The sequence below is a fragment of the Pristis pectinata genome, chromosome 9, assembly GCF_009764475.1.
Source record: "Pristis pectinata isolate sPriPec2 chromosome 9, sPriPec2.1.pri, whole genome shotgun sequence".
NCBI lineage: Eukaryota > Metazoa > Chordata > Chondrichthyes > Rhinopristiformes > Pristidae > Pristis > Pristis pectinata.
The window spans coordinates 79,725,822-79,751,816 of NC_067413.1; the positions used below are offsets into that span (position 1 = coordinate 79,725,822).

Consider the following 25,995-nt stretch of genomic DNA (forward strand, 5'->3'; position numbering starts at 1 on the left):
TGGAGAAGGAAGCTTGTCCTGAAGTATATCGACATTATGAAAGAGGAAGTGTTGTTGGTTTTGAAGTGCATAAAAGTGGATAAATCCCCGGGCCCTGAACAGATGTTAGGACATTGTGGAAGCACGGTAGAGTAGCGGTTAGTGTAACGCTATTACAGCGCCAGCGATCGGGGTTCAATTCCCGCCGCTGTCTGTAAGGAGTTTGTATGTTCTCCCTGTGTCTGCGTGGGTTTCCTCCAGGTGCTCCAGTTTCCTCCCACATTCCAAAGACATACAGGTCAGGAGCTGTGGGCATGCTATGTTGGCGCTGGAAGAGTGGTGACACTTGTGGGCTGCCCCCAGAACACTCTGTGCAAAGATGCATTTCACTGTGTGTTTTGACTAAAAAAGATATCTTAAATTGCTGGGGCCCTAGCAGAGATTTTTGTATCTTCATTAGCCGTGGATGAGGTACTGGAAGACTGGAGAGTGTCTCATGTTGTGCTTTTACTTAAGAAGGGCTGCAAGGACAAGCCAGGGAACTACAGGCTGGTGAGCCTAACATTAGTGGCAGGAAAGTTACTGGAAGGGGTTCTGAGAGACAGGCTCTATCTTCATTTGGAAAGGTAAGAACTGATTAGGGATAGTCAGCATTACTTTGTGCATGGGAAATCGTGTCTCATGAATTTGAGTTTTTTTGAATAAGTGACCGAGAGGATTGACGAGGGCAGGAGGTAGATGTTGTCAACGTGGACTTTAACAGGGCCTTGGGAAATGTCCTGACGGTAGGCTGGTCTGGAAGGTTAGATCACAGGGGATCTAGGGTAAGCTAGCTAAATGGATATAAAATTAGCTTGGTGATAGTGGAGGGTTGTTTTTCAGATTGGAGGCCTGTGGCATGTTGCAGGGATCATTGCTGGGTGCTCTGTTGTTTGTCATATATATGTTAATGATTTGGATGAGAATATATGTAGCAGGATTAGTAAATTTGCAGATGCCACCAAAATTGGTTGTATAGTGAACAGTGAAGAAGGTTGTTTAAGATTACACAGGATCCAGATCAAGTGGGAAAGGAATGGCAGATGGAATTTAACTTGGGTGCAAAGTGATGCTTCTTGGGAAGTTAAACCAGGGCTGGACATGCACAGTGAATGGCAGGGCCCTGGGAATTGCTGTTAAACATAGAGACCTAGGGGTACAAGTACCTGGTTGTCTGAAAGTGGTGACACTGTTAGACAGGGTGCTGAGGAAGGGATATGGCATGCTTGCCTTTATCAGTCAGGGCACTGAGTTGGGACATCATGTTATAGTTGTAGAAACCATCAGTTAGGCCACACTTGGAGTATTGTGTTCAGCTCTAATCGCCACTTCACAGGAGGGATGGGATTAAGTTCAAGAGAGTGCAGAAAAGATTTACAAGGATGTTGCCAGAACTGGGGGGGCTTCAGTTACAAGGAACACTGGCTGGGCTGGGACTGTTTTCCCTGGAGCAAAGGAGGCTGAGGGGTGACATTATAGAATCTTAAAGGGAATAGGTAGAGTAGATAATCATAGTCTTTCTTCTCCAGGGTGCTGAATTCTCTCACATCACCGTTGTCTCAATTAATGTTTTCTTTTTCTTGTCTGCATGCTTCATTGTCATGGAAGAGGGTGTAATTAGCCATTGAGGCAATTCTCTTCAATAGTTATTACTCTATTATGTTGTTCTGTGATTGATAACAATATAACTCTTACATCAGTAACTTGTGTCTCAACAATTTTTATCTGTCTAGTTTTCACGAGTTCTGAAAAACCGAGCCTGGCCTACTTTTAAGCAAGCCAAGTCCAAGATTTCTCCACTGCACAGCAGTGATTTCTGTCCCACCAATTGCCATATAAATGTCATGGAAGTATCCTATCCCAAAAATGTTGCATCACTGGGAAGCGCCTTTGGTGTTCAACTGGACAGTCGGAAACAGTCTTGCAGTGACATTGACCAAAAAAGCTTCGATCAAGGTAAGATCCCAGGCTTCATGTCTCAGTTTCATGGCTGGATACAGTGCAACTTTGCTCTAGAGAATCCAAATCTGCCAGGTGTACAAGGTGATTAATTATTTATTGCCCAATCTAGGAAAGCGTTATGTTATTTGCATTGTTTTCCTTCTTAGCCAGAACCTTTTAATTGTTAATATCGAAGCCTCAATAAAAAATCAAGTGTCCATTATTGCTTATGAAATAATTTAATGAGCAAGGTCTTAACAAGAACACGTTAGCAGTGGAAATGTCTCATTTGATGTTGACAACTATGTTCAGTGTAATCCACTTTTCAAAACCTGACCTAACTTATGAAGGGTTTGTGACTTGCTGGACGCTTGCTTCATGGACAGATAATTTAACAGAGTTATGTTTGCTGGTTATGTAAGTGTGGGAGATTAGGAGGAGAGAGACAATTTGGAGTGTGGGGTTTGAGGAAGTTTGAAGGAAGATTGGGTGAGGTCTGGAAAATACCTGATGGAATGGGAAAATAGATGATGGAATGTGTAACAAGAAGAAAACCTAATGGCTGATGCTTAAGACAGGCAACAGCATCACCAGAAAAACAGGAATAAATTTATAAACAGATCAATGGAATAAGCAAGAAATTTCTATGAGCCAGAGGGATTATTTTACCCAGCAGAATAGAAAAATCTTCACCACCTGGTCAAGAAATGAAGATTTGCTACCAATATGATGCATTGTTTATGGCTGTGACTGCAACAATGAGCTTCGCCAGCTTGAACTTGAAGCTTACATTGTTGTGCAGGAACAATTTGAACAGCAGGACAGCCAAGATAACCCTACTGTTTTCCCTAACCTTTCCTTGCAGTTGCTCTATATGAGTAGCACTCTTAGTCATTGAATGCATAATGACAGATGAGTGAGAGGTGAGAGTTGAATGGATCTCATAAGTCATCTGCTGATATTTGAGCCTATGCAATCAAATCTGCTCCACAAAAAAGAATCACCATTATTTTCATGCAGATGTACTGAAGGTTATTTTGAAGGATTCAGGATAGATTGTAGATGTCTCAGGAAAGTGTCATCCTTATTGCCAAAATGTGAAAATGACAACACAATACACTACCTGTGGTGGATAGAGTACAAGGATATTTTACATCCATCCGTATCACAGAGTTGCCTCCACACCCATCACTGGCGTTCAAAGTACTCCAGGTGTTGATTATATATACAAGGAAAGTTGTATGGAGAAGATGATGGGAAGCAACAGCTGTGAACCTTGGGGCCCCATCTCTTAGAATCTAGCTGGCAACATCAGATCTTCCCTTTCGGTGATCAGAGAGTACTTAGATCCAGAAAACAGCATACAGTATGTGTCTAACAACCTAACGTGGCTAGAATTTTCCTTCCTGATTCTTTCTTCTGATGATTCCTCTCAGATGGCTGATTACATGAGCATATTGAGTTCAGACCAATCCCTCCCCAACTAATTAGACCAGTGGCCCACTTTGCTGAATGCTTCTTCCAGAACAAGTCTTGAGATGACTGCCATTTCAGTTCCAGGAAGCTCATGATATGACAGCACTGACATTGACGCCATAGCCTCAGGTGGCATGGGGATAGTTTGATAACAGAACAAAGTGCACATAGTAATCATTACCTAAAGCGGAGCATTTTTTATAAATACATATATATGAACACACCCTTTTGTGCAAGCGTATAATAACACAGTGAAAATCCCTTGCTACATGAAGTCTAATGTTCCGTAATATATCTGGTTTTGATTTTTATGTCTGAGAGTATGTTTAAAGGACAATTTGCTAAGGATTACACAGGAGCCAATTTTACCCTCCTGTGTCTGGTAGGAACTGGAATAAATCATGCACTGTTTACTTAGTGTTTGAAGATTCTTAACAAGCTCTGCACCTCTCTAGATATACCAGATGCCAGAATTGCCTCTTTTATGTGGCAGTAGACCTATACTAACTGACCTCCTAATGAAAGACTTGGCGGAGCCTGACCTTTACATATTGTTAGCATTTTCTTTAATGCTCCTATTGCACAAATGGAAACCATGTGAGAAACTAAACATAATCACTTGAGGGGGGGGAAAAAATCACAATTTGTTTGAATGAGAATTACACGCAGGTAGATAGACTTAAGAGTTGCAAGCATTCATTGGTAATGACACCAGGCTGCAATATTCATGTACTTATTTTGTCAGGTAAATAAAACCTAAGGTTTGACGTGACTGGAATCATGTTCTTATTTGACAGGTGGTACTTTCTCATTTGCACTAAAATATTGTCAGAAATTATTGTCCATGCCATTGCTATGATGAAAATTCAACTTTTAGAACTCAGTCTTTCACTTTACTGTTAATTCATAGATAAATTGGATCCAGTGGAATATGTCCATCATTGCATCACCACCATGGCAGCTCCCTCTGGACACAGCTTGGGTCAGCAAAATGGGCCTGGTCTGTACTTCACTCTGAAGGAAAAGGATATTGAAACTCAAGATACATACCAGAAGCTTCTGAATAAGTTGCAGACAGTCGTGAAAGAACTGGAATCGTATATTGGTCAGATAGATGAGTGAGTTTCACAGCAATTTCTTAACACTGAAAACAATATAAAATTCACAGCTGGAAATTGTGGTTAAAAAAATCTATCTCTGGTTTATTATGAAATTGCATAATATCTAATTCTGCCTACAATGAGCTTGCTTGATGATATTCTGATCCCGTAACCAAGTAGTGTCTCATTTTCCATTGAGGATTCCCATTTAACAATGAATACCTCACTGACTTTGCTAAAATCTTCTAGCATAACACCATTGGGTCGGCAGACCTGATTACAATCCATATGCTTATGAAAAATCTCAGCACTAATGTGCAACCAAATATATTTTAAGGCATTGTAGTAGTAAACTTCATATTTCACAACAATAATCAGCAGTCAGTATAAACAAAAATACTAAACAAGTGCCTTCAAATACACTGGTGTTGTTAAATACATAATCTCCAGGGATGAAAGCCAAATAATAATCAGAACCTGAAGTATCAAAATGACCCATTTGGAATTCATTTAACTGTAACTATATGTTTCACAGATTGGATCAATTTAAAATCCACATGCTGAATCTCTTTGAAAATCATGAATGCAGGTGTGGAAAGTATAAGTGTCACCGAATGTTCCACCATCGTGCCTCAATTCACAAGCCCGAAGGTGGTTTGTTTAAACATTAGTTACCTGACAATCTATAATGTACTATCTAGGATTCTGTTGAGAAAGTTTAGTTCTCTCCTTATTATAAAATAGGGAATTTGAGATCCCAGTGCCAATAAAGACAATAATAATGTAAAAGGTGCAAGAAGATTTTTGATTCGAGATCCATAATGGCATGTTAACAGAAATAGCCAATGAACATATCCATTTCAATTTGCTATTGCCCAAATATCTGTTACAAAATCAGTTTCCTTGTTTCAAGTTTTTGGTTTAATTCAAAGTTTCAGTATATGTTCTTAAGCCATTTGTGCTCGATAATGGGACCACATCATTGCATACCCTACATTGCTCACCACGTGAGATGATATAGAAGAACCACTGATTTAAATGTTTTATGGTGCTTTTGAGGTTGTATGCTGAGAGAACTGTTGCGAGTGGGGAGGCGAGGGGTGGTTGATTCTCAGCAGCTGCTAATCGCATTTAATTCTGAATAACATTTGGGAGACAATCTTGAGGAATAAAGCCTTCAGTGATATGTTAATCTTCGAACAGCTAATTAGGCACAAAACTTAATGTTGGATCATTTTAATGAGAAAGTTCTTCTGAGTTTGATGTATGTGCAATAAATGTCTAAGTAGGAATACCCATCTGAAATAATTCATTGTTAAATGAATGACTTTGAAGAAGTTGTTCCAGTTTACAAAAGCTATACAAATTAGAAGTATTTGTGCAGTTGCAATTGATTAATGCCCTTCATAGTAATGTAGAAATAATTTTGAGTCACATACTAATATAATTGAGGGAGAGGGAAGAGACATTGACTTTGAGTGTTATATACCTCTACTATATGCAAGTCAAGGTAACTAAAGCACAAAACCACAAAGTAGTGCTGAAGAGGAAATTTAAAGACTTCATTAGTCCCAGTCAAAAACTTCATTCCCCAGCCATCAATCCATCAATCTCTTCAGCAATTGTCTGAAACTGATGCAGATTGTTTGCGACTCGGTGTCCTATTTGAGCCCAAGTTCAATTTGTGTCCTTGTATTGGTGCCTTCACTAAGATTGCATATTTTTACTTGCAAAACATTTCCCAGTTCAGACCTGCTGCAGTACATCTGTTGAAGCTGCTACCCATGCTTTTGGTATCTCCACTCTCAATTAGTCCAATGGATTCGCAGGTGGACCTTGAACTATTCTCCATTAATTCAAGATCAATCAAAGCTCTTCCGATTGTCTCCCAACCAGCACTGTTCCATTCACCCATAATCCCTGTGCATGCTGACCTTCTCTGGCTCCTAGTTAATTAACCCCTTGATCTTAAAATTCCCTTGTTTTCAAATCCCTCCATGGTTTTGTCCCTCCCTATCTCTAATCTCCTCTATCCTATAACCCTTTAAAACATGAATTCTGCAAATTCTGAACTTTTAGGTAGCAACAATCAAATCGGAAGCTACATTAGACAATTCAGGGTTAGAATCTTAATATACTTCAGAAGTTTGAAAGTACAAAAATAGAGATACTTTTACATATTTCGCACTGAGTAAATGCTCAGTTTAATTCTATGTGTGTTCCCAGATTACATCTTAGAAAAATATTTTAGCATTTTCAATGAATTTTCACGGAAATTTGTCTGGTTAATGTCTCAGTTTCAACTTATAGATGCTCTTGTTTATGCAGAGTTTAATAAGTTAATCATTTGCCTTGCTAGGTCTGGTATTTCTGGAAGTACACTCTGAACTATATTATTTAACTTCAGCATTTTGTTGGATTTTATGTGACAAAATATTAATTATGTGATTTGAGTGGATATTTGTAAAAACTGTATCAAAACCAATTGTAAATTTCAGTTTTAATCTGGTGTTGTGTACTACATTGAAGATCCTGCTCCTCCTTTAATGTATTTATTACATGGTGTTGTTGATTACAGACTAATAGGTTATTGGGCCAAGGCATTGCTGAGAAATACTGGCAGCTCTGTGCTAAACTGTCATTATCTCTCAGTGTAAATGCCAGGTTTGTGGTTTACACATGTATACCAAAGTCCCAAACCTGATGGGCAGTCTTTGCTGGTAAATCCCCGACTGAATTTTGATATTGGTTTTGGCGTGGAGCACAGGAATACAACAATGTAATGTGAACTTACTGCAGTTCCCCAGCAGTTATGGTGGGGAATCAGTTTACTGGTTAGAATTGGCAAAGGAATAATGGGCTGAATTATTTGAAATGAGAGGAACAGTTGTGAAGGACCTAGCTAAGTATCTAATTTATATTTTGTTTAATTAATAAGCTTGCTTAATAATTTAAAGTCCATTAAAATTATAATAATTAAGAACTGTTTTAATTCTTTCAATTATGTTAATAGTTATTTGAAAGCTTCTGAATGTCAGGTACATTCACAGGCATTCTGAATTCTTGACAGCTTTGACAGTTGGCTAAGCCAAGGTTATGGCTTAGTCAGCCAGCAGTTTCTTCCAGTTATTGATTGGGTGGTGGGGGGGAGGTGGGGGAAGTGTTGCATGTTCTGGCCTTCCCACCTGATGGGATTGCATTGGCAATGCCCTGTCACTATTCATAGCTTTGCCAATTTGGATCAAAAAGACTTGGATAACAATCTAAGTTGATCCAGAAGAGAGAAGTTCATATTTACCACATGGTTTAATGATGAATGTGAGTGGCTCACTTCTGGGAGCAAAATGGCCTATTATCTGTCTTTGCAGTTTGAACTAGGGGTGCACTTAGATGGATGAAGCAGAACAGAGAGGAAATATCATCTTCCTCAGGAACGTTAATAGGCTGACCAGTCTGGTCAGACTTATCGCACTTTTGAAACTAGCATGCATCATTTAATCAAAGTTGTCAGTCTGCATTTACTTCCTTACAATATAACAAAATCCCATAACAATTTCATTGCTGCTATATCCTGATTAGCAATTGTAGATCCACAGAAAAAAATAAAAACAAGAACCATGAAAAAAAGATGGAGATAAACTGTACTGTCCATGGGAATCTAAATCTGACAAGAGCAGGTGGAGCATCTATTTTATCAATATATTTGGCAAAATGAAGAAGACTGGTTTTGGGTTGAAAAGTCCGGTGTCTGACTCTGCTTGCAAATTAGACAGATAAAAACGATTTTCCAGTGTTGGATTTATAAATGAAATTTTATGCACAGTGAGTTCGAGTGCATACATGAATATGAAATGAGCACTTTGCATATTTATGCATCTATGAATGGATCGTTCTCCCCAGCACGTTTGGATCAGTGACACTCCGTGTTTATACTTGACTGCTGTCCAGCTTTAGACTGAGCAGCATATAGACACTTAAGTATAAGAGACTTTGATAGAATAGATTCAGAGAAGCAGTTTTTAAAGCAGGAAGATCAACAACCAGAGCTGCTCTTCTAGGAGCTAACATGGACTGGATGTGCCAAGTGCCCTCCTCCTGTGCAGTAACAATGTTGTTATTTTATGAAAACAATAAAAGCCTGTATTTCAAAAAAGGTATACATCAAAAAGCAAGTAAGGTTAGAGGTATATCAAGGAAACACCAAAATTAATCAATTTGCTTTGCATTGTAGACACTTTGGGTGCACAAATCTGGAGCAACAAACAATCTGCTGGAGGAACTCAGCAGGTCAAGCAGCATCATAGGGGGGAAGAGGAATTGTCAACCTTCTGGGTCAAAACCCAAATGAACCCTGAGCAGAGTTTCAACCCAAAATGTTGACAATTCTTTTTCCCCCCCCCCCCACCCCCATGATGCTGCTCGACTCGCTGAGTTCCTCCAGCAGATTGTTTGTTGTATTGCATTGTATTTAGTTACAAAGAAAAAATGACTTAGCCAATGACTTTACCCAAGGCAGTGATTAGGTATGTGGAGACTGAAGTGGATGGCAACCCACTGGTCTTCCTTGGATTGTGTGGTTCAGGAAATTTTAAACTCCAACTTCTCACTCTTGATACAGACCCCTGACTGAAGTAAGATGAAGACGACACCAGCAGATGGTTCTGCATTAGTCCTTGTTACATTGTTTGGCTAAGACTAAGAAATAAGTTAGAACCTTCAATCTGGTGTCAATGAAAGGGAAATTTAGTGTCAATATGAAGCTAATGAGCTTTCTAAGAACATTTAGCAGTAAATAATTTTATAACATTGACTGAAGACTATTCCTATGATACTGTAGTAGCTGGAATTAACCTCTACATATGCAAATGTTTTCAAAATGAGGGATGGATGTTATGGTTTATGCAAAAGCTTGCAAGATAAAATGCTGCCTCAGAGCACATCCAGAAAGATGTTTTCTTTGGGAAGACCTTGGGTGCTCTGGGGGTTTGCGTATTCTCCCTGTGACCATGTGGGGTTCCTCTCTGTGCTCCAGTTTCATCCACATTCAAAGAATGGGGATTGGTAGGTTATTGGCCATTGTAAATTGTCTTTAGTGTGTAGGTAAGTTGTAGAATCTGGGGGGTGGGGGTGGGGTGGTGATGGAAATGTTGGGAGAATTAGAAAAATGGGATTCAGGTAGGGCAAAACACAAAAAATGTTGGAGGAACTCAGCAGGTCAGGCAGCATCTATGGAGGGAAATGAACAGTCGACGTTTTGGGTCGAGACCCTTCATCAGGACTCATGGGATTAATGAAGGATTGTTGTAAGTAGATTGTTAACAATTAACACAGACTTGGAGGGCCAAAGGGCCTGTTTTTGTGCTGTCTCTCTCTATGATTCTATGAGATTCCTTCACTGCAGTGTCAGGGTATTCATAAATAAAATGAATAAAATTATCCAGAATAGTAATTTATTCATCATATGGTTTTGAATACAGACCCAGATGTAACTTTAATGAAGCAGCACAGAAGGAAACAATCGGATATTAGTGTAAGCACCAACTTAAATGTGAATGGCTTTCATGTTTATGAGCAGCAGAAATTGATTTTTTAATAACAGTCCCTATTACTTGATTTATCCAAACCCTAAGTAGTTGTTTGTGCCTGTGAGAACCAAAAATTGACAACAGCACAGGCAATTTCTCATACCCTATCATGTGGGACCTTAGAACTTTTCAGGACAATGGCACCCTTGTAAGTATGCTTTTATTTTATATTGTTTACAGATTTCAAAATAAGAAATTATAAGCTACTATAGTATCATAGAAATAGTCCAGTCAATGTTGTAAAATTAATTACTGCCCCCTTTACAATGCAATCACATACACCTGATAATCATTTTGAGAAAGCTTCTTGGCTTCAAGTTGGCACCAATTTTCCCTTCCATTGACACCAAGACTGTAGGTTCCAACTCACTTTTTAGTTTTAGCCAAAAATCCAACGAGGACTTACTTAGAACCTTAATCCAGTTGTCATCACCATGCAGCCTTTGAAAAATGTGCCTTATCTTCCTCCTCATTGTCATAGATTGTTTTCACTTATTAAGCCTAACAGCTACTACATCTTGAACTCTGAGGCTCAATCTTGTCATGGCAAGCAATTATTCTCACGTTTAAAGCTTAAAGGTCTCATCAAATAGCCTACTTAAGAACATTTGCAGTCAAGTACAATAATGACATACTCGATACATCTTGATTCTAAGGAATACTTGGGTACAATTGCAAATGGCTTCAATTCACTTGATCAAGAAATACACTCAGTAGCAAATTGAAGCTGTTCCTTAAGCTTACACTGGGCACCTTTGGAGCAATGAAGGAGGTTGAAGACAAAGAGGTCAGAATGGAAATGGCTCAGAGAATTAAAATGATAGATGACTGTAAGCTGTGGGTAATCCTTAAGGTTAGGTTGAGAGGGCTGGGACATGTGGAAAGAGAGGGAAGGGGCACATGGAGAGCAGCAGGCAATGGGAGAGAGACAGGAAGAATGACAAGGATGTGGCAAGGGAGGGTGCTGGGGGGAAGGAAGCAAGAGAAGGGTAACAGAAGTATCCTGTGTGATTGTGTGGGTGTGAGAGAGAGGGTGTTGTAAGAAAAGATGTTCGAGTTGAAAGGTAAAAGCAAGAGCTGTGAATCTTATGTGATCATGATTTCTATTTCTGACACTGGTCAGTAGTATAGGCAGTATTGTTCCTTCTTGGTAATGTCCTGCCAATGTCTCGAAGCCCCTCCTGAACACAGAACATTCCTTTGCAGGTGATATGATCGACCACCTTCTCCTTTTGTCATTGACAAAATACCTGGGAATGCTGCCTGCACTCAGGAGTCAGCAGTAGAGCCATGTTTAAGTAATCAACACTCTCCAATAGCTGGAAGAGTGTAGGTGGTCTTTTGTATGTGTGTGTTCAGGCTGGTTTTTTTCTGATACACCCACTATTTCTGAAATGGTGAGATATGGGTGTTACACAAGGGAGGTCATAAACACTGCTTAAACTAATTTGTGCAACATTGTGACTTTTGTAGAGCCTTCAAAAACAGTATTAGGGAGACCTGTGTGCCATTTTAATGCTGAAGAAATCGGATTGAGGAACTTTGTGTGTTACTTCATGCTGTTTGAAGATGTTGTCTGTGCACCCTTCCTCACTCTAATGCTTAATTTGCTGCTTCCCTCTCTGGTGCACAGCTACAAGTCTTTGAGTGAGCCTGCTCTCGCTGGCTACCTTTGTTCTTAAATCCAATCAAGCATAGCATAAGTACCACTCATCCTGAACAGTATGCTCTCAGCAATATTACCAAAAGCCTTTCTCACTAACAAGTTAGAAAGCAGATGTAAGTATTGTTTTTCTTGACATATTTCTTTGACAGAGTTCCAGTATTCTCAATTGTCACCTTACATTTGCCAGGAAGCCTGAGGACCTGATGTTGAAGTTAAAACTGTGTCTAAATGTTGCTGTGATGTGATTAGCAAACAGTGGTGGCACAGTGGTTCAATTAGAGCTGCTGCATCACAGCACCAGCAACCCTGGTTCACTCCTGACCTTGGGTGCTGTCTGTGCGATGTTTGCACGTTAACCCTGTGATCAGGCATATTTCTCCCAGATGCTCTGTTTCCTCCCACTTCCAAAGATGTGTGGGTTGGCAGATTAATTGGTCCCTGGTATATTGGTGAGTAGCAGAATCTTGGAGAGGTGGTGATAGAGTATGGTTCATGCCCAACACCCTGCTTCTGTGCTGTATGACTCTGAGTAATTGATACTTCACCTCTCCCATGAAGTTGTGTTTGTGTAGGAATAAACTGCAAAAGCCTGTGGCATGCTTTCAATTTTGCCTATGTTGGCCCACCATTGGCTCCCAAATTCACATTCTCCTGCAGATTATGCTATAGTGAATAATTAGATCCATTATAATTCCTTACTGTCTTAAATTACTTATTTTTTCCTCATTTTATAGCCTTCTTTCATCAATAACCCATCCAACTACACCAGAGACGAAGACTGCTGAATCACTAATAACAGCGGAGAATGACACTGACAAGGTAGAACGCAACAGCAAAAAGGTTTGCTTTGTGGTAACTGGAGATGACCAAGAAGATTCAGGTCATGATACAATAAGCAACAGGGATTCCTACAGGTAAAATATGTTTTAGATTATTCTATAATGGCAAAAGACTAATTATTTACTTTTGAATGAATTCAGAGAATTTAAGAAGCAGGAAATGTAAATCATGCTACTTCCTCCATCTTAAGCCCACGTGTAGCTGTGTTGATATTTGGTGGGATTGTGACAGTGATCTGGTATACAGAGAAATCTGGCTCGCCAATAGTCACCAGCATTACCAGTAGTCTGCTCTTCCATCTTAAGAAAATGGAAAAAAAATGCACTGTTAAATATCTGAAATATCACTGACACATCGCATCAAACTGTATATGTCTCATTATGGCAGTAGTGATATTTGAATGTGTCACTGCATGGCAGAATTCGACTTAAAGCAATATAACCTATTGATACTAGCTCTGACTGTCAGTTTAATCATTCGAAAATAGCTCAATACTGGTCTCCAGTAATTAAAAGAATGGCTTCTGCAAAACAGTCCAATTATTTTGGGATCCTTTTTGTACCTTTCCGTTCCCATCCCCTTTGTTCTAAAAGTGGAAGAATATTCTTGAGTTACCCTAATCATGAAGTCTGATGTCTCTTCCTAATGTCCTGCCACTGAAACTCTCCAATTCCAGCTCGTCAATACTATGGTCATTTACCTCGCCACCATTTCCCTGTGTGGATTCCAGATCCACACAGTGTGGATTCCATTAATATCCACAATTCTATAAAATATCCAAAAAATGGATTGTAATTGGATTTGACAGCAAATTACCAAGAACCTAATTCTCCAACATCGTGGGTGATTCACTATGCAGTTTTAAACCATGTATTTTAGTACTTCTGTAGCTGCATACTGGCTTGAGAATTGAAATAGAATTCAATAATGGGGGCCAGTACAAATGCTTATTATGCTATTTATTGATGTTGGAGAGCCAAAAATAACATTGAGTTAATTCTTCAAAAGTACACCAACAATAATTCAAGTCATTAGTTTCAACTGTTATCAGCACTCATTAGGCTATAATTTTTCAGTTGGTGAAATTCAATTACAAATGTTTTATGTGCTTTTACTCTACTTTCTAAGTTTAGGCAGGCAGCAACTTTAATATTCTAAATATGTTAATTCCTAACTAAGAAAGCACACAGACAAATGTAATTCAGATATATTAACCATTTATATCTGAATGTCACCAACATACTGCTGTTTGAAAACTGAGTATTAGTATTGTCACTGGAGAACTGGCTTGGATTAGAATCACTTACCCACTTCATATCAATGTACTGAATTATCAGCAGTAATTAAAATATAGCCTGGGGCACTGCAGATAATATACCAATTGATTGAGTTTACATTTCCTTCATTATTAGCTTCAGAGTAGTCTTCTTGAGGCTGTTAGTTGCATCCAAAATAACTTTGGAAGTGGAGAACCAAACAGCTGTTATAAAGGGCACTCAATAGTGAAATCTCTGACGAGAGCTTGGCTACTTCAACTGAATCTTCTGAGACCCTACTATGTGTCAAGTTCTGATTAGGCCAGGTATCATTGAAATTAGAAGTTCTCTGGCTTGGATCAGATTGGACCAAACTGGTTCTTTGTTAACAGCTGCACTAAGGCTCAGTACTATAGGAGATGATGGATCCAATTGTCCTCAGATAGCTGGGAGAGTGCAGGTGTCACACAGAGTAGATCATGCTTCTCAATGTATAGATTCAGTGCAAAACCTAGTTTTCTGATCTGATCCAATGGAATCTAACTATATGTATTGTATTCAGGCTTGGGTATCAAAAACTTATAAGTCCTCAGGCTCAGACCAGATTTGAATTGACTATGGTTGGGGTGGGTTTTAATTTTCTACCTGAGCAGACCTCAATCTCTTCACACATTGTTGTTAGCCTTAGCATTGTGTGTGATCAACTTAACTACAAGAGAAAGTTCCAGAAGATAATAAAGAAGTAAAGATGCTGGAAATCTGAAATAAAAACAGAAAATGCTGGAAATACTCAGCAAGTTAGACAGCACCTGTGGAAAGAGAAGCAAAATTAATCTTTCAGTTTAAAGTCATGTCTTCATAACTGAGTAAGAATGAAAATAAATTTGTTTTAAATTGCAGAGAAAGGTGAGGGAGGGATGGATAGGTTAAAGAGTGGGGTGGGATGATCAACTTGCCAGTTCTAAAACAAGCAGAGAAAGTGAGTTATCTGACAATGTTGAAGTCAGTATCGAGTTCTGCAGGCTGCATTCTACTGAGAGAAAAGATGAGCTGCTGGTCCTCAAGTTTATGTTGGAATATTGCAGGATGCCACAGACAGATAAATCAGAGTGGGAGGGAGATGGCAAATTAAAGTAACAGGTAACTGAAAGCTCAAGGCCACTCCTATAAACTAAACAACAAGAAATAGAAATGAATTGCTGCTTTATCTGAAAGGATTGTTTGGATCCCTGGATGGTGGACAGGGATGATATAAAGAAGCAGGTGTTAATCTCTTGCACTTGCATGGGGAAAGTGCCATGAGAAGGGGAAAGGTTGGTGGAGCCGGAGAAATAGACCAGGGATTCACAACGAGAAATGTTCCTTCAGAAGCTATAAGATATTTATTTATTAACCACATGTACATTGAAACACACAGTGAAATGTGTCTTTTTGGGTTACTGAGAATATTCTGGGGGCAGCCTGCAAGTGTTGCCACTCTTCCAGCGCCAATTTAGCATGCCCACAGCTCCTAACCCATATGTCTTTGGAATGTGGGAGGAAACCGGAGCACGTGGAGGAAACCCATGCAGATATGGGGAGAATGTACAGGCTCCTTACAGACAGTGGCGGAATCGAACCCGGGTCGCTGGCGCTGTAATAGCGTTATGCTAACCACTACACTATCATGAAGGGAAGATATGTTTGGTGGTAAAATCTCGTTGAAGGTGGAAGATAAACGAGTTTCCAGATTGACCACTTTTAATAACGTGGAGTGAGGAATAATCTTGTTCAGAGATATGTTTCTAAAATCCAAGGAAATACTGAGAAGGATGAATTACATTGTGTGTTATGACAGCTGCATAATCCATCAGTATTGCATAAGTATAGCTCCATCTATGTACATTTAGTGAAGAAGCATCACATAGTAAAACAACTTTCAACATGAACTGCATTTGTTTTGTGAGAAAGGAGATTTAATGTGTTTTCTTCCTTCCCTAGTGACTGCAACAGTAACAGGAATTCCATTGCTTCTTTTACAAGTATCTGCAGTAGCCATTGTGATTCTTACGTACACAGTGATGACATGGATTCAGGTAAGCTGCATGTGGTAAGACGTTTTCATTGTAAAATAATTGCTGATAGGTAGAAAAAAGAGCTTTGCCAGCAACAGTCACATTAGAAAATTGAAATTTTGGACAAAAATGATGTCTTTCATTCAAAGATTTTGTTTGCTTGGAGCATCAGTGACTGTGACATTGTTTAATAGAGTATTGTTGCAAAAGTATCAATAAAAGTGATTGCTTGTCAATCTCCAAAGCAATTTAATTAGTCTCCCGTGGTGAAACAGGCAGCTTGTGTTGTTAAGAGACAATGGTATCTGATTACTGTGGGGAGATTGCATATAAACAGGTTTTTTTTCAAGACTGATTCTTGTTTGAATTTAATAATATTTATGGGAGATCATTCATATCTACGGATGTCCATAAGTTGGATGCTCATAACCCAGGGAGGGCCTGTGTATACTATAATAGTGACCCAAAGGTAACACACAACATCAATGTAAAAATGAAAATTATGAGAAGGAGAGGTATGTTTGAACAAAGTTACATTTAACATACTAAACTCAATACAGATTGTTAAAAGCATTAATATGGGCCAAGATATTCTGTAGTAATGTGTCCTTTCCCATGCTGCTTTCCCTGTAGGCATGGCAGACTGATCCATCCATCCAATTTTGCTCTTGGTTACTCCATAAAAGTAGAAAAGTAAAAGCCTCTAGATATCTTCAATTTTAACCATGTGCATGCCATGGTTTAGAAAGCAATTTGACAAAATTAGTTTAAAAAGGTTATAGAATAAATCAAGGGGAAAGGCTAAAGTGATTGAAATTCTAGAAAGAAAAGTCTGAGCTAGAATATGATGCAGATCTTTAAAAGGATGTTGGGAGAGAAGATCCATGGACAAAATGATTTGAGAAAATCAGAGTGAATAGCAGATCTCTGAGGAATGTTCAGCATATATTTGGCTCATCGGGTCCACATTGACCAAAAATGAACTTTGAGTTAATCCCACTTCCGAGGCTTTGGTCCATAACCCTGCAGGTTATGGGTCTTCAAGTACTCATCCATGTCCTATTGAATTGAAAGTGTACCCCCATCATCATTTTAGGCAGCAAATTCCATAACCACACCAAATTATTTTAATCTCAACTCTCCTTTAATCCTTTATTAATTAAATGATTAATAATTAAGTGATTCTAATTACATAATAATAATTATTATAAAATAATAATTAAGGATGAAGTCCCTTAGTCCTTCCTACTTGCTTATCTTGGTCTTTCATGACTTTATACACCTCAATTAAATTTGCCTTCAGTCTCAATTTTTCCAAAGAAAACCGCACTCTGTCAGTCTCTCTTCATACTATGAATCTCCATCCCTCCTTTAAACCTCCTGTGCATTCTTTCCAATGCTATCACATCTTTCCTGTAGGGTGGTGATCAGAACTGTACACAGTGCTCTCTCTGGCTGAGGTCAAAAGGATGTTTTACACATTTCTCAGATGATCACCGTCCTCTTGTCAATGAAGGCAAGTTTCCCATATGCCTTCTTAACTACCTTATTTAACTGTCCAGTGTGCATTTGTGGACATGCACTCCAAGACCCGTTTGTTCTTCTAAATTTCTTTTTACTTTTGCATATATTTATTTTCCCCAAATGTATTACCATGGGTTTGGGGAACAGCCTTTCAAGAAAATGGTTGAGTTAACTTTAATAGTAAATAGGTCAATATCTGTTGAAAATGAGGAAGAGAGGGTTATTGTGACAACAGCTGAATGGAACATAGTGGTTGGGTTCTGAATGTAATGAGCTGGATGGACTAAAGATGATTTCCCCTGAACTTTGATGTTCTTACTGTTTTGTGAATCATATATTTGTTGCCAATATTTCAATTTTTCACATGCATTGCTTTTAGACTCTATGAGATTAAAAAGATTGAATTTAAGAACAAGATCCCAACCCACTGTGTGATAATAGTCCTATCATATTGCTTGCTGTGGTGAATTCTGTTTAGTATGCATTTGAGTATGATTTCTACTTATGTTACCATAAATCCCTTGCTGGTAATGATGATATCAAGCTCCTTGCTATTAAATATGAAAGTTTCAGAAACATATTGTTGGTGTTTTCTGTAAAGATTCTTTGACACCTGAGGTGGTTCTCATTTCAGTGAACCAGAGTCCCCAGAGGGACCAGTGGAAGGTTGAGTATCCTGAACCAGAGAAGGATTATCTTTACCCTGTCTCCTTGCTCCATGTGTAAGAAAATTTGAGGGTTTGGTGGGACAGTGACTACACTGAACTTTTCTGAAAGTCTGCTGGGCTGTCTGTATTGGGCATTGGTTGTTTTTGGCCTTGATTTACCAGAAAGGCAGACTGAATCGATCTCTGCTGGCTTAGCATTATTTGGATTTCAGTCTCATTTATTTCCAGTCCTCTTGTAACTGATACCTAAGAGGCCAGTGGCAATATTAATGGTTCGTATGTTGGGAGAACTAACTGCCCACAGTTCTCCTGAGTTTATTTTACAGTTTTTGTTGGATTTGCCAGACTTGCCATTCAGAATCATAGAAAACATCAGAACAAAAGAAATAGAAGCAGGAATAGGCAATTTGTTACTACCCCCCACTGCCCCACTTCATGCCTTCTCCATCATTCAATAAGATCATGGCTGATTTTTATCTCAGTGTCATTTTCCTGCACTAAGCCGAAGTTGTGCTGACATCTAACGTTTTCTTCCATGTACATCTAATACATAATACTGGGCAACTTGCTGATTGCTTCAACATGCCCTTTCTTTAATTGCTCTGCTTCTAAGGTCCAAGTCCTCTTGTTGCTGAAATCAGAACGTGTTCTTTATGTCCCAATGGGCAGTAATAACCAACTCCTCATTAACAATCTTATCTTCTACCTCACTGCCCATGTAATGTGATGTGAATCTGGGTAGTTGTTTCCAATGAGTACAAATGGACTGATGCACATAAATGGGAAAACATAAATGGGAAAACAACAATGAAGCAGGTGAACTAAATAAGGAGTAAAGGGAGAATAGTTCTTAAGACTGGTGTTTTTTTCGATCTTGTTGAGTTTCTCTATACAGCACATATAAAAATTGAAAGTTGGTTTAAATCCTTCAATTAAAAAAAAATCAAAGGCAATTTCAAAACAACTGACAATTACTTTTATCAAAAAATTGCAATTAAGTACTAAGTTCTAATAAGATCTAAAATAAAACAAAATCCTGGAGATGCTCAGCAGGTCAGGCAGCATTTGGGGAGAAACAGAGTTAATCTTTTAGGTTAACCTGTCAGAACCCTGGTACATCCTGTTGTAAAGACTTTACTACATTGCAGCCAGATCCTCTACTATCTTGTCACCTCCCATACCTGCCTTCCTTTTCATTGGGGTTTTGTGGCCTTGCAGTCTTAAACCTCTGAGAATGGCACTTCTGTGCTTGGTATAGAGATTTCCCTTGTAGGAGTTAGGTACAGAATTTGATGGAGGTGACTGGAGGTAAAAGTTGAATCTCTGATGTATGAGAAACTTTTGCTCCTACTGCAATGGTGTGAGATGAAGAATGGCCACAGCAAAAAGATGACAATGGAAAGGTTTTGTAGAGAAAGTAATGCATGGTCTAGGGCAGTAGGGAGACAAGGTACTGGTGTTTATGCAGTCAATTTTCCAAGAAAATTATTGAATGTTAGTCTCTTTATGTTGGCTGATTGTTGGGATCATTAAACTTTTTATAAAGTAGATTATCCATTCAAGTGATTCAGAAGAGTGCTGGTCAACTCTATGAGTCTTCCCCTCTGACTGTGAGAACCACAGCAGCCTCTGCTATCTCATTCCACTTGGTTTAGATAAATGATCTTCACAGTTTCAAGCAGTTCTCCTCTGCTGCTATGTCTGCACTAGTAAGACCTTCTCTGAAGGCTCTGAACTTGGGAGTCTTGTACTTCAAAAGATCACAGGGACAGAGATAGAGAACCTAGTACCTTAATTGTAAAAAAAAAACAAAAGTTCTGGCAACACTTAGCAGATCAGGCAGCATTTGTGGAAAGAAAAACAAGTTAATATTTCAACTATTATTTCCCTCCATAGATGATGCCTGACCTGAGTTTCTCCAGCATTTTTTGTGTGTTGTTAATATTTCAGCTTGAAGAGCTTTTGGCAGATCTGGGAAAAATTCCCTTGATTATGTTTACCATTCAATGAAATTATAGCTGATCAGTGACATTAATCCGTACACTTGCCTTTGACCGATATATCTTCTGTTAGCAGGAACCTACAGTCACACATTTATAATGAAGTAATGAAAAAATAATAAAGTAATGGGTGGGAAGTTCAAGGGAGATATTGGAGGAAGGTTTTTTACCCAGAGAGTGGTTGGGGCATGGAATGCATTGCCTGGGGCAGTGGTGAAGGCAGGTACATTGGTCAAATTCAAGAGATTACTACATAAGCATATGGAGGAATTTAAAATAGAGGGATATGTGGGAGGAAGGGGTTAGATAGTCTTAGGCAGTGTATTTTAATTATGTGATAATAAGCACTTTGGAAAAGTTGGATCTGGATCATAGTACAAATACAAAGTATATTTGTTAAGTCAAAGAAAGATAAACAAACCATTTTCTTATAGCTACCCTACCTTTAACATCACAATCTACCATTTACCAGAAAACAAAGACTATTCTAGGACAGTGGCAGTAGACCATGGGTCATAATAGATAACTTTGTGCTGTTGTTCCAGCACAATGTGGAGATTGGCAACCAAATATTCGTTGACCATTGATTTTTTGTTTAGTGATTGAGGAGCTTATTATAGAAGACAAAAAACAAAAACTGTTGTGTTGTCCATAAAGAGACAGTAACTCAGTGCTGTGTGGTGGGCAAGCAAACTATTTTGTTCGAGGGCAAAATCAGAATGCTGGAGGAACTCAGTGGGTCAAGCAGCATCTGTGGAGGCAAATGGTTTAAGTCGACGTTTCCGGTCAAGATTCTGCATCAGGACCCAGATCTCTGTTAAAATTGGAATGGGCATATTGGCGTCAAATTTACTATTGTTTTCAATTTTAAACTTCTGCAATCCTTCTCACCCCATTAATTGTATTTAACTATAAGAAACTTATTAATTAGGAAAGGTAGGCATTTGGTGTTTACCAAAATAACAAATTGTAGATTGTACTCCATTAAGTAGACAGGATATACAGTGGCATGCAAAAGTTTGGGCACCCCTGGTCAAAATTTCTGTTACTGTGAATAGCTAAGCTGATTTCTGAAAGGCATAAAGTTAAAGATGACACATTTCTTTAATATTTTAGGCAAGATTACATTTTTATTTCCATCTTTTACAGTTTCAAAATAACAAAAAAGGAAAAGGGCCAGAAGCAAATGTTTGGGCACCCTGCATGGTCAGTACTTAGTAACACCCCCTTTGGCAAGTATCACAGCTTGTAAACACTTTCTGCAGCCAGCTAAGAGTCTTTCAATTCTTGTTTGGGGGATTTTCGCCCATTCTTCCTTGTAAAAGGCTTCTAGTTCTGTGAGATTCTTGGGCCGTCTTGCTTGCACTGCTCTTTTGAGATCTATCCACAGATTTTCGATGATGTTTAGGTTGGCAGACTGTGAGGGCCATGGCAAAACCTTCAGCTTGTGCCTCTTGAGGTAGTCCATTGTGGATTTTGAGGTGTGTTTAGGATCGTTATCCTGTTGTAGAAGCCATCCTCTTTTCATCTTCAGCTTTTTTACAGACAGTGTGATGTTTGCTTCCAGAATTTGCTGGTATTTAATTGAATTCATTCTTCCCTCTACCAGTGAAATGTTCCCCATGCCACTGGCTGCAACACAAGCCCAAATCATGATCGATCCACCCCCGTGCTTAACAGTTGGAGAGGTGTTCTTTTCATGAAATTCTGCACCCTTTTTTCTCCAAACTTTCCTGCGTCCTCACCACAAAATTCAGCGTCAGAAGTTTGCAAAGGAACGTCTGAACAAGCCTGATGCATTTTGGAAACAAGTCCTGTGGACTGATGAAGTTAAACTAGAACTTTTTGACCACAATGAGCAAAGGGTATGTTTGGAGAGAAAAGGGTGCAGAATTTCATGAAAAGAACACCTCTCCAACTGTTAAGCACGGGGGTGGATTGATCATGCTTTGGGCTTGTGTTGCAGCCAGTGGCACGGGGAACATTTCACTGGTAGAAGGAAGAATGAATTCAATTAAATACCGGCAAATTCTGGAAGCAAACATCACACCGTCTGTAAAATAGTTAAAGATGAAAAGAGAATGGCTTCTACAACTGGATAATGATCCTAAACACACCTCAAAATCCACAATGGACTACCTCAAGAGGCACAAGCTGAAGGTTTTGCCATGGCCCTCACAGTCCGCCAACCTAAACATCATCAAAAATCTGTGGATAGACCTCAAAAGGGCAGTGCGTGCAAGATGGCCCAAGAATCTCACAGAACTAGAAGCCTTTTACAAGGAAGAATGGGTGAAAATCCCCCAAACAAGAATTGAAAGACTCTTATCTGGCTGCAGAGTGCATTTACAAGCTGTGATACTTGCCAAAGGGGGTGTTACTAAGTAGTGACCATGCAGGGTGCCCAAACTTTTGCTTCGGGCCCTTTTCTTTTTTTGTTATTTTGAAACTGTAAAAGATGGAAATAAAAAAGTAATCTTGCCTAAAATATTAAAGGAATGTGTCATCTTTAACTTTATGCCTTATGGAAATCAGGTCATCTTTTACTCGCTTAGCTATTCACAGTAACAGAAATTTTGACCAGGGGTGCCTAAACTTTTGCATGCCACTGTATGCTGATTGCAGTTCCAATAAAATATGATAAGCATCATTAAAAATCCATAAGCCACGTGCAGTGGTGAATTAATAGGTTTCTTTTTTTTTATTTGACAGGTGATGAGCTACCTTGTAGTGTACGCATTTCCCATGATAAGCAAGATAAGTTACACGGCTGCCTAGAACATCTCTTTAGTCAGGTGAGTCAAAGTTAACCCAAACTATTTTGCTGGTTACAGCCTTAAAAAGACTCTTAATAGGTCTGTTTCCCTTTATGAATCTATGTTGACTTTGCCCATTCCTATTATTAGGATACCATAGGTGCTCACTCCCTTTGTAGGTGATTCTAGTATTTCCCTGCATTTTCTCTCCGTTTCTTAAACTGTGGTGTTACATTTGTACTTTCTAGAGCTACTAGTGTTCAGTGTCTAGCTGGCAGTTGACCATGCACAGTGAATTATGCAGATATCCTGGCAATGTTGATGTTGCCTTTGTTCTGGTGAGTGATGGGGGTTAGATTTATTAGTTTATTTTGATAATATTGCAATGTAATTTGGCATTTGTCACCAGTCGTATCCACTCATGCAATCATTAAACCTTTAGTGGCACAACATTCAGGTCCTCATGGCATGACTTCTGGCATTGATAACCAGCATGTGGCAATAATAAATAATATCAACTTTCTCTTCAACTGCCTTCACAGTCTGCATCATGAGGATTTCCTGGCTTACAGCTTTAACAGGGGACCTTTCCTACTTTGCACTGATTCTTTCAAGACAATTGATTCAGAGTCCAAAGATTGTGGAGCTCATTCCCTTTAAGTAAATGCAGGCTAACACAAGTTAAACACTGCAGATTAACTTTAAGTGGTGCTAGCCATTCTTGATGTTGCCAGTGGCTATGCAACAATCCATATAAAGAAGCAGCAGCTCAGAAGCTGGCATGCCGCCTGCATTGCAGTTGTCTAAAGGGTGCAGGTTAATTACTCATCATGATCCCTGCATTCTTTTATTAGAAGCTATCTAGTTTAGTCTGCATTGCTGCTATAAATATTATTATTTTCTTCTTGTCACGGTCAATTTCCCTAGTGCCAGCAAGTGTTGAATTAGTCTACAGAGACGGGTTAAAACAAGTGGTCCCTTGATAATTATGTGGCATTCATGCTTTTGCATGAGTTTACAGCAATGTGGTTTGACTGAATGTTATTCTCATCTGCAGTTGTGGTTTTCTTTGTATTGAACCAACTGCTGAGCTTGGAAATGTTAACATATCACCTCAAGACACAAAACTATTGTCAATAACTCGTGTGAGACATGCAGGAGTTCAGCTGACCTCAGCTCTAGGAATTTTATCTCATAACCTCAGCAGAGTAGTCCCTTCAACATCAGTAGATTAGGAGTAAAGGAGCTGGTTTAAAATTAATAAGCTTGAAGTGAGACACGGTTATTTAAGATATCTTTTCCCACCAGAAAACAGTGGCTATGTGGAAAGGGCTCCCAGCAAAATCAGCTGAGGCTATGATAAATTACTTGATTAGAAAGAAGTTGGATAATTGTTTTTTGGCAGAGTTGGTTAAATGATAATGGCAAGAAAGACTTCAGATACTGTGATGAGGTGATGTGGATGTTCTCTGGTAAGTAGAAGTCCAGAGGAGTATTTAGATTCAATGGGTACTGCAATGTTTTTTAGGCAAACTCCTGTCTTGACCTGAAACATCAACTGTCCATTTCCCTTCATAGATGATGCTTTACCCATTCAGTTCCTCCAACTCTTTGTGTATTACTCCTGATTCCAGCATCTGCACTCCCTTGTGTCTCCAAACCCCTGAATACTGTTGACTTTGACAGATACTAATTTTAAACTCTTCTCTTCGAGGTCAACAATCTCCACCGTTGTAAATCAGCAAACTTTTTTTGCTTTCTTTAGTCCAAGCAAGATGTGTATTCAGAATTAAAAAGGGGGAGAACCCAGGGGAAAATGTCTTCTATAAATTATTTATTTTCTAAATTATTGACAATTTCACTGTGCATGACACAGGAAGTTTACCCTACTGTGTAAGAAAGTAAAGTGGAAGCACAAGATAAAGCCAAAGAAGAAAAGTGGCAAGAGTTAGAGAGAGGAGAAATAGACATTTCTTGATGCTATGTGCATAAATCACTGAAGAGGACACAGTTTATTGTATTTTTGTTTTTGGCAATAGAGATGGTGCTTTCTGACTGCAGAAAGATGCAGAAGGCAGAATGCAAAGAATTGAAAATAGCTAAAGACATTATTATTTTTAAATATGTTCAGCAGGACACTAAGCTGCCAGTGCTAACTTTGAATTTTACCTCTGGGGAGAATCTCATACCAATGATGATTTATGATTATTTGTTTTCTTAGTGTAGGCATGGTCTAATAAGAGATTAATAGGTAATAATTATTTTCTAATTACTTTGCAAATGTAACTTGAAAATAATTGGAATGGTGACCTGAATAGTGACAGGCAGTGGTTGATGTTGCAGTTGTGAATGTGGTGGTGACATTACTCAACATTTCCTAGGTAACGTGAAGACATGTTATGCATTTCTATTTAGTGAAGAAAAGGCTGGACTTTTGGTCTGTGTAGACTCTCAATGAATATGCCATTCTAGAATATGCCTACCTTCAATAACATGTGAGGCATGCAGGAGTTCAGTTGACCTCAGGGAAATGGTATTAGGCAAACTAATTGGGCTAAAGGCTTGTATGTCTGCTGGACTGCATGGCTCGTATCTTAGGATCCTGAAAGAAACAGCTACTGAAATAGTGGATTCATTATTTATAATCTTCTGAAAGCTCTGGAGAAGTGCAAGGGAATGGAAACCCCCCAACGTGATACCCCAGTTCAAAAAAAAGGAGGCAAAAAGTAGGTAACTTAAGATTAACCAACATGTACTGTTGGAAAAATGTTAGCATCAATTATTACGGAAGTAATACCAACACATTTGGAAACTCATCATCTAATCAACCAGAGTCGGCATAGCCTCAAGAAGGGGAAATCAGTTCTGACAAATTTATTAGAAATTTTTGAGTAAGTCTTCTTCAAAGTGAACAGAGAGGAACCAGTAGATCTATTGTATTGGAATTTCCAGAAGGGTTTTGAGAAGGTGCCTCACAAAAGGTAAAGTCACAAGTTATGCGACCATGGTGTTGGAGTTAATGGCATGGATAGATGATTGGCTAACCAGCTGGAAGCAGCAAGTATTGAAAAGCGGGTCATTTTCATGTTGGCAACTGTGATAAATAGGGTA

General features: G+C 38.9%; 1 protein-coding gene across 4 annotated transcripts in view; it reads left to right on the forward strand.

The window, feature by feature from the left end:
* The window catches only part of prex2 (phosphatidylinositol-3,4,5-trisphosphate-dependent Rac exchange factor 2), a 323,008-nt gene that overhangs the window by 179,178 nt on the left and 117,835 nt on the right, over positions 1-25,995 (forward strand). For all 4 annotated transcript variants that reach the window (XM_052023230.1, XM_052023227.1, XM_052023229.1 and 1 more), the window contains exons 24-28: positions 1,752-1,974; positions 4,346-4,553; positions 12,521-12,700; positions 15,863-15,957; positions 22,841-22,923. In XM_052023230.1, the coding sequence (XP_051879190.1) occupies positions 1,752-1,974; positions 4,346-4,553; positions 12,521-12,700; positions 15,863-15,957; positions 22,841-22,923 (789 nt within the window). The remainder of the gene's footprint in view (positions 1-1,751; positions 1,975-4,345; positions 4,554-12,520; positions 12,701-15,862; positions 15,958-22,840; positions 22,924-25,995) is intronic.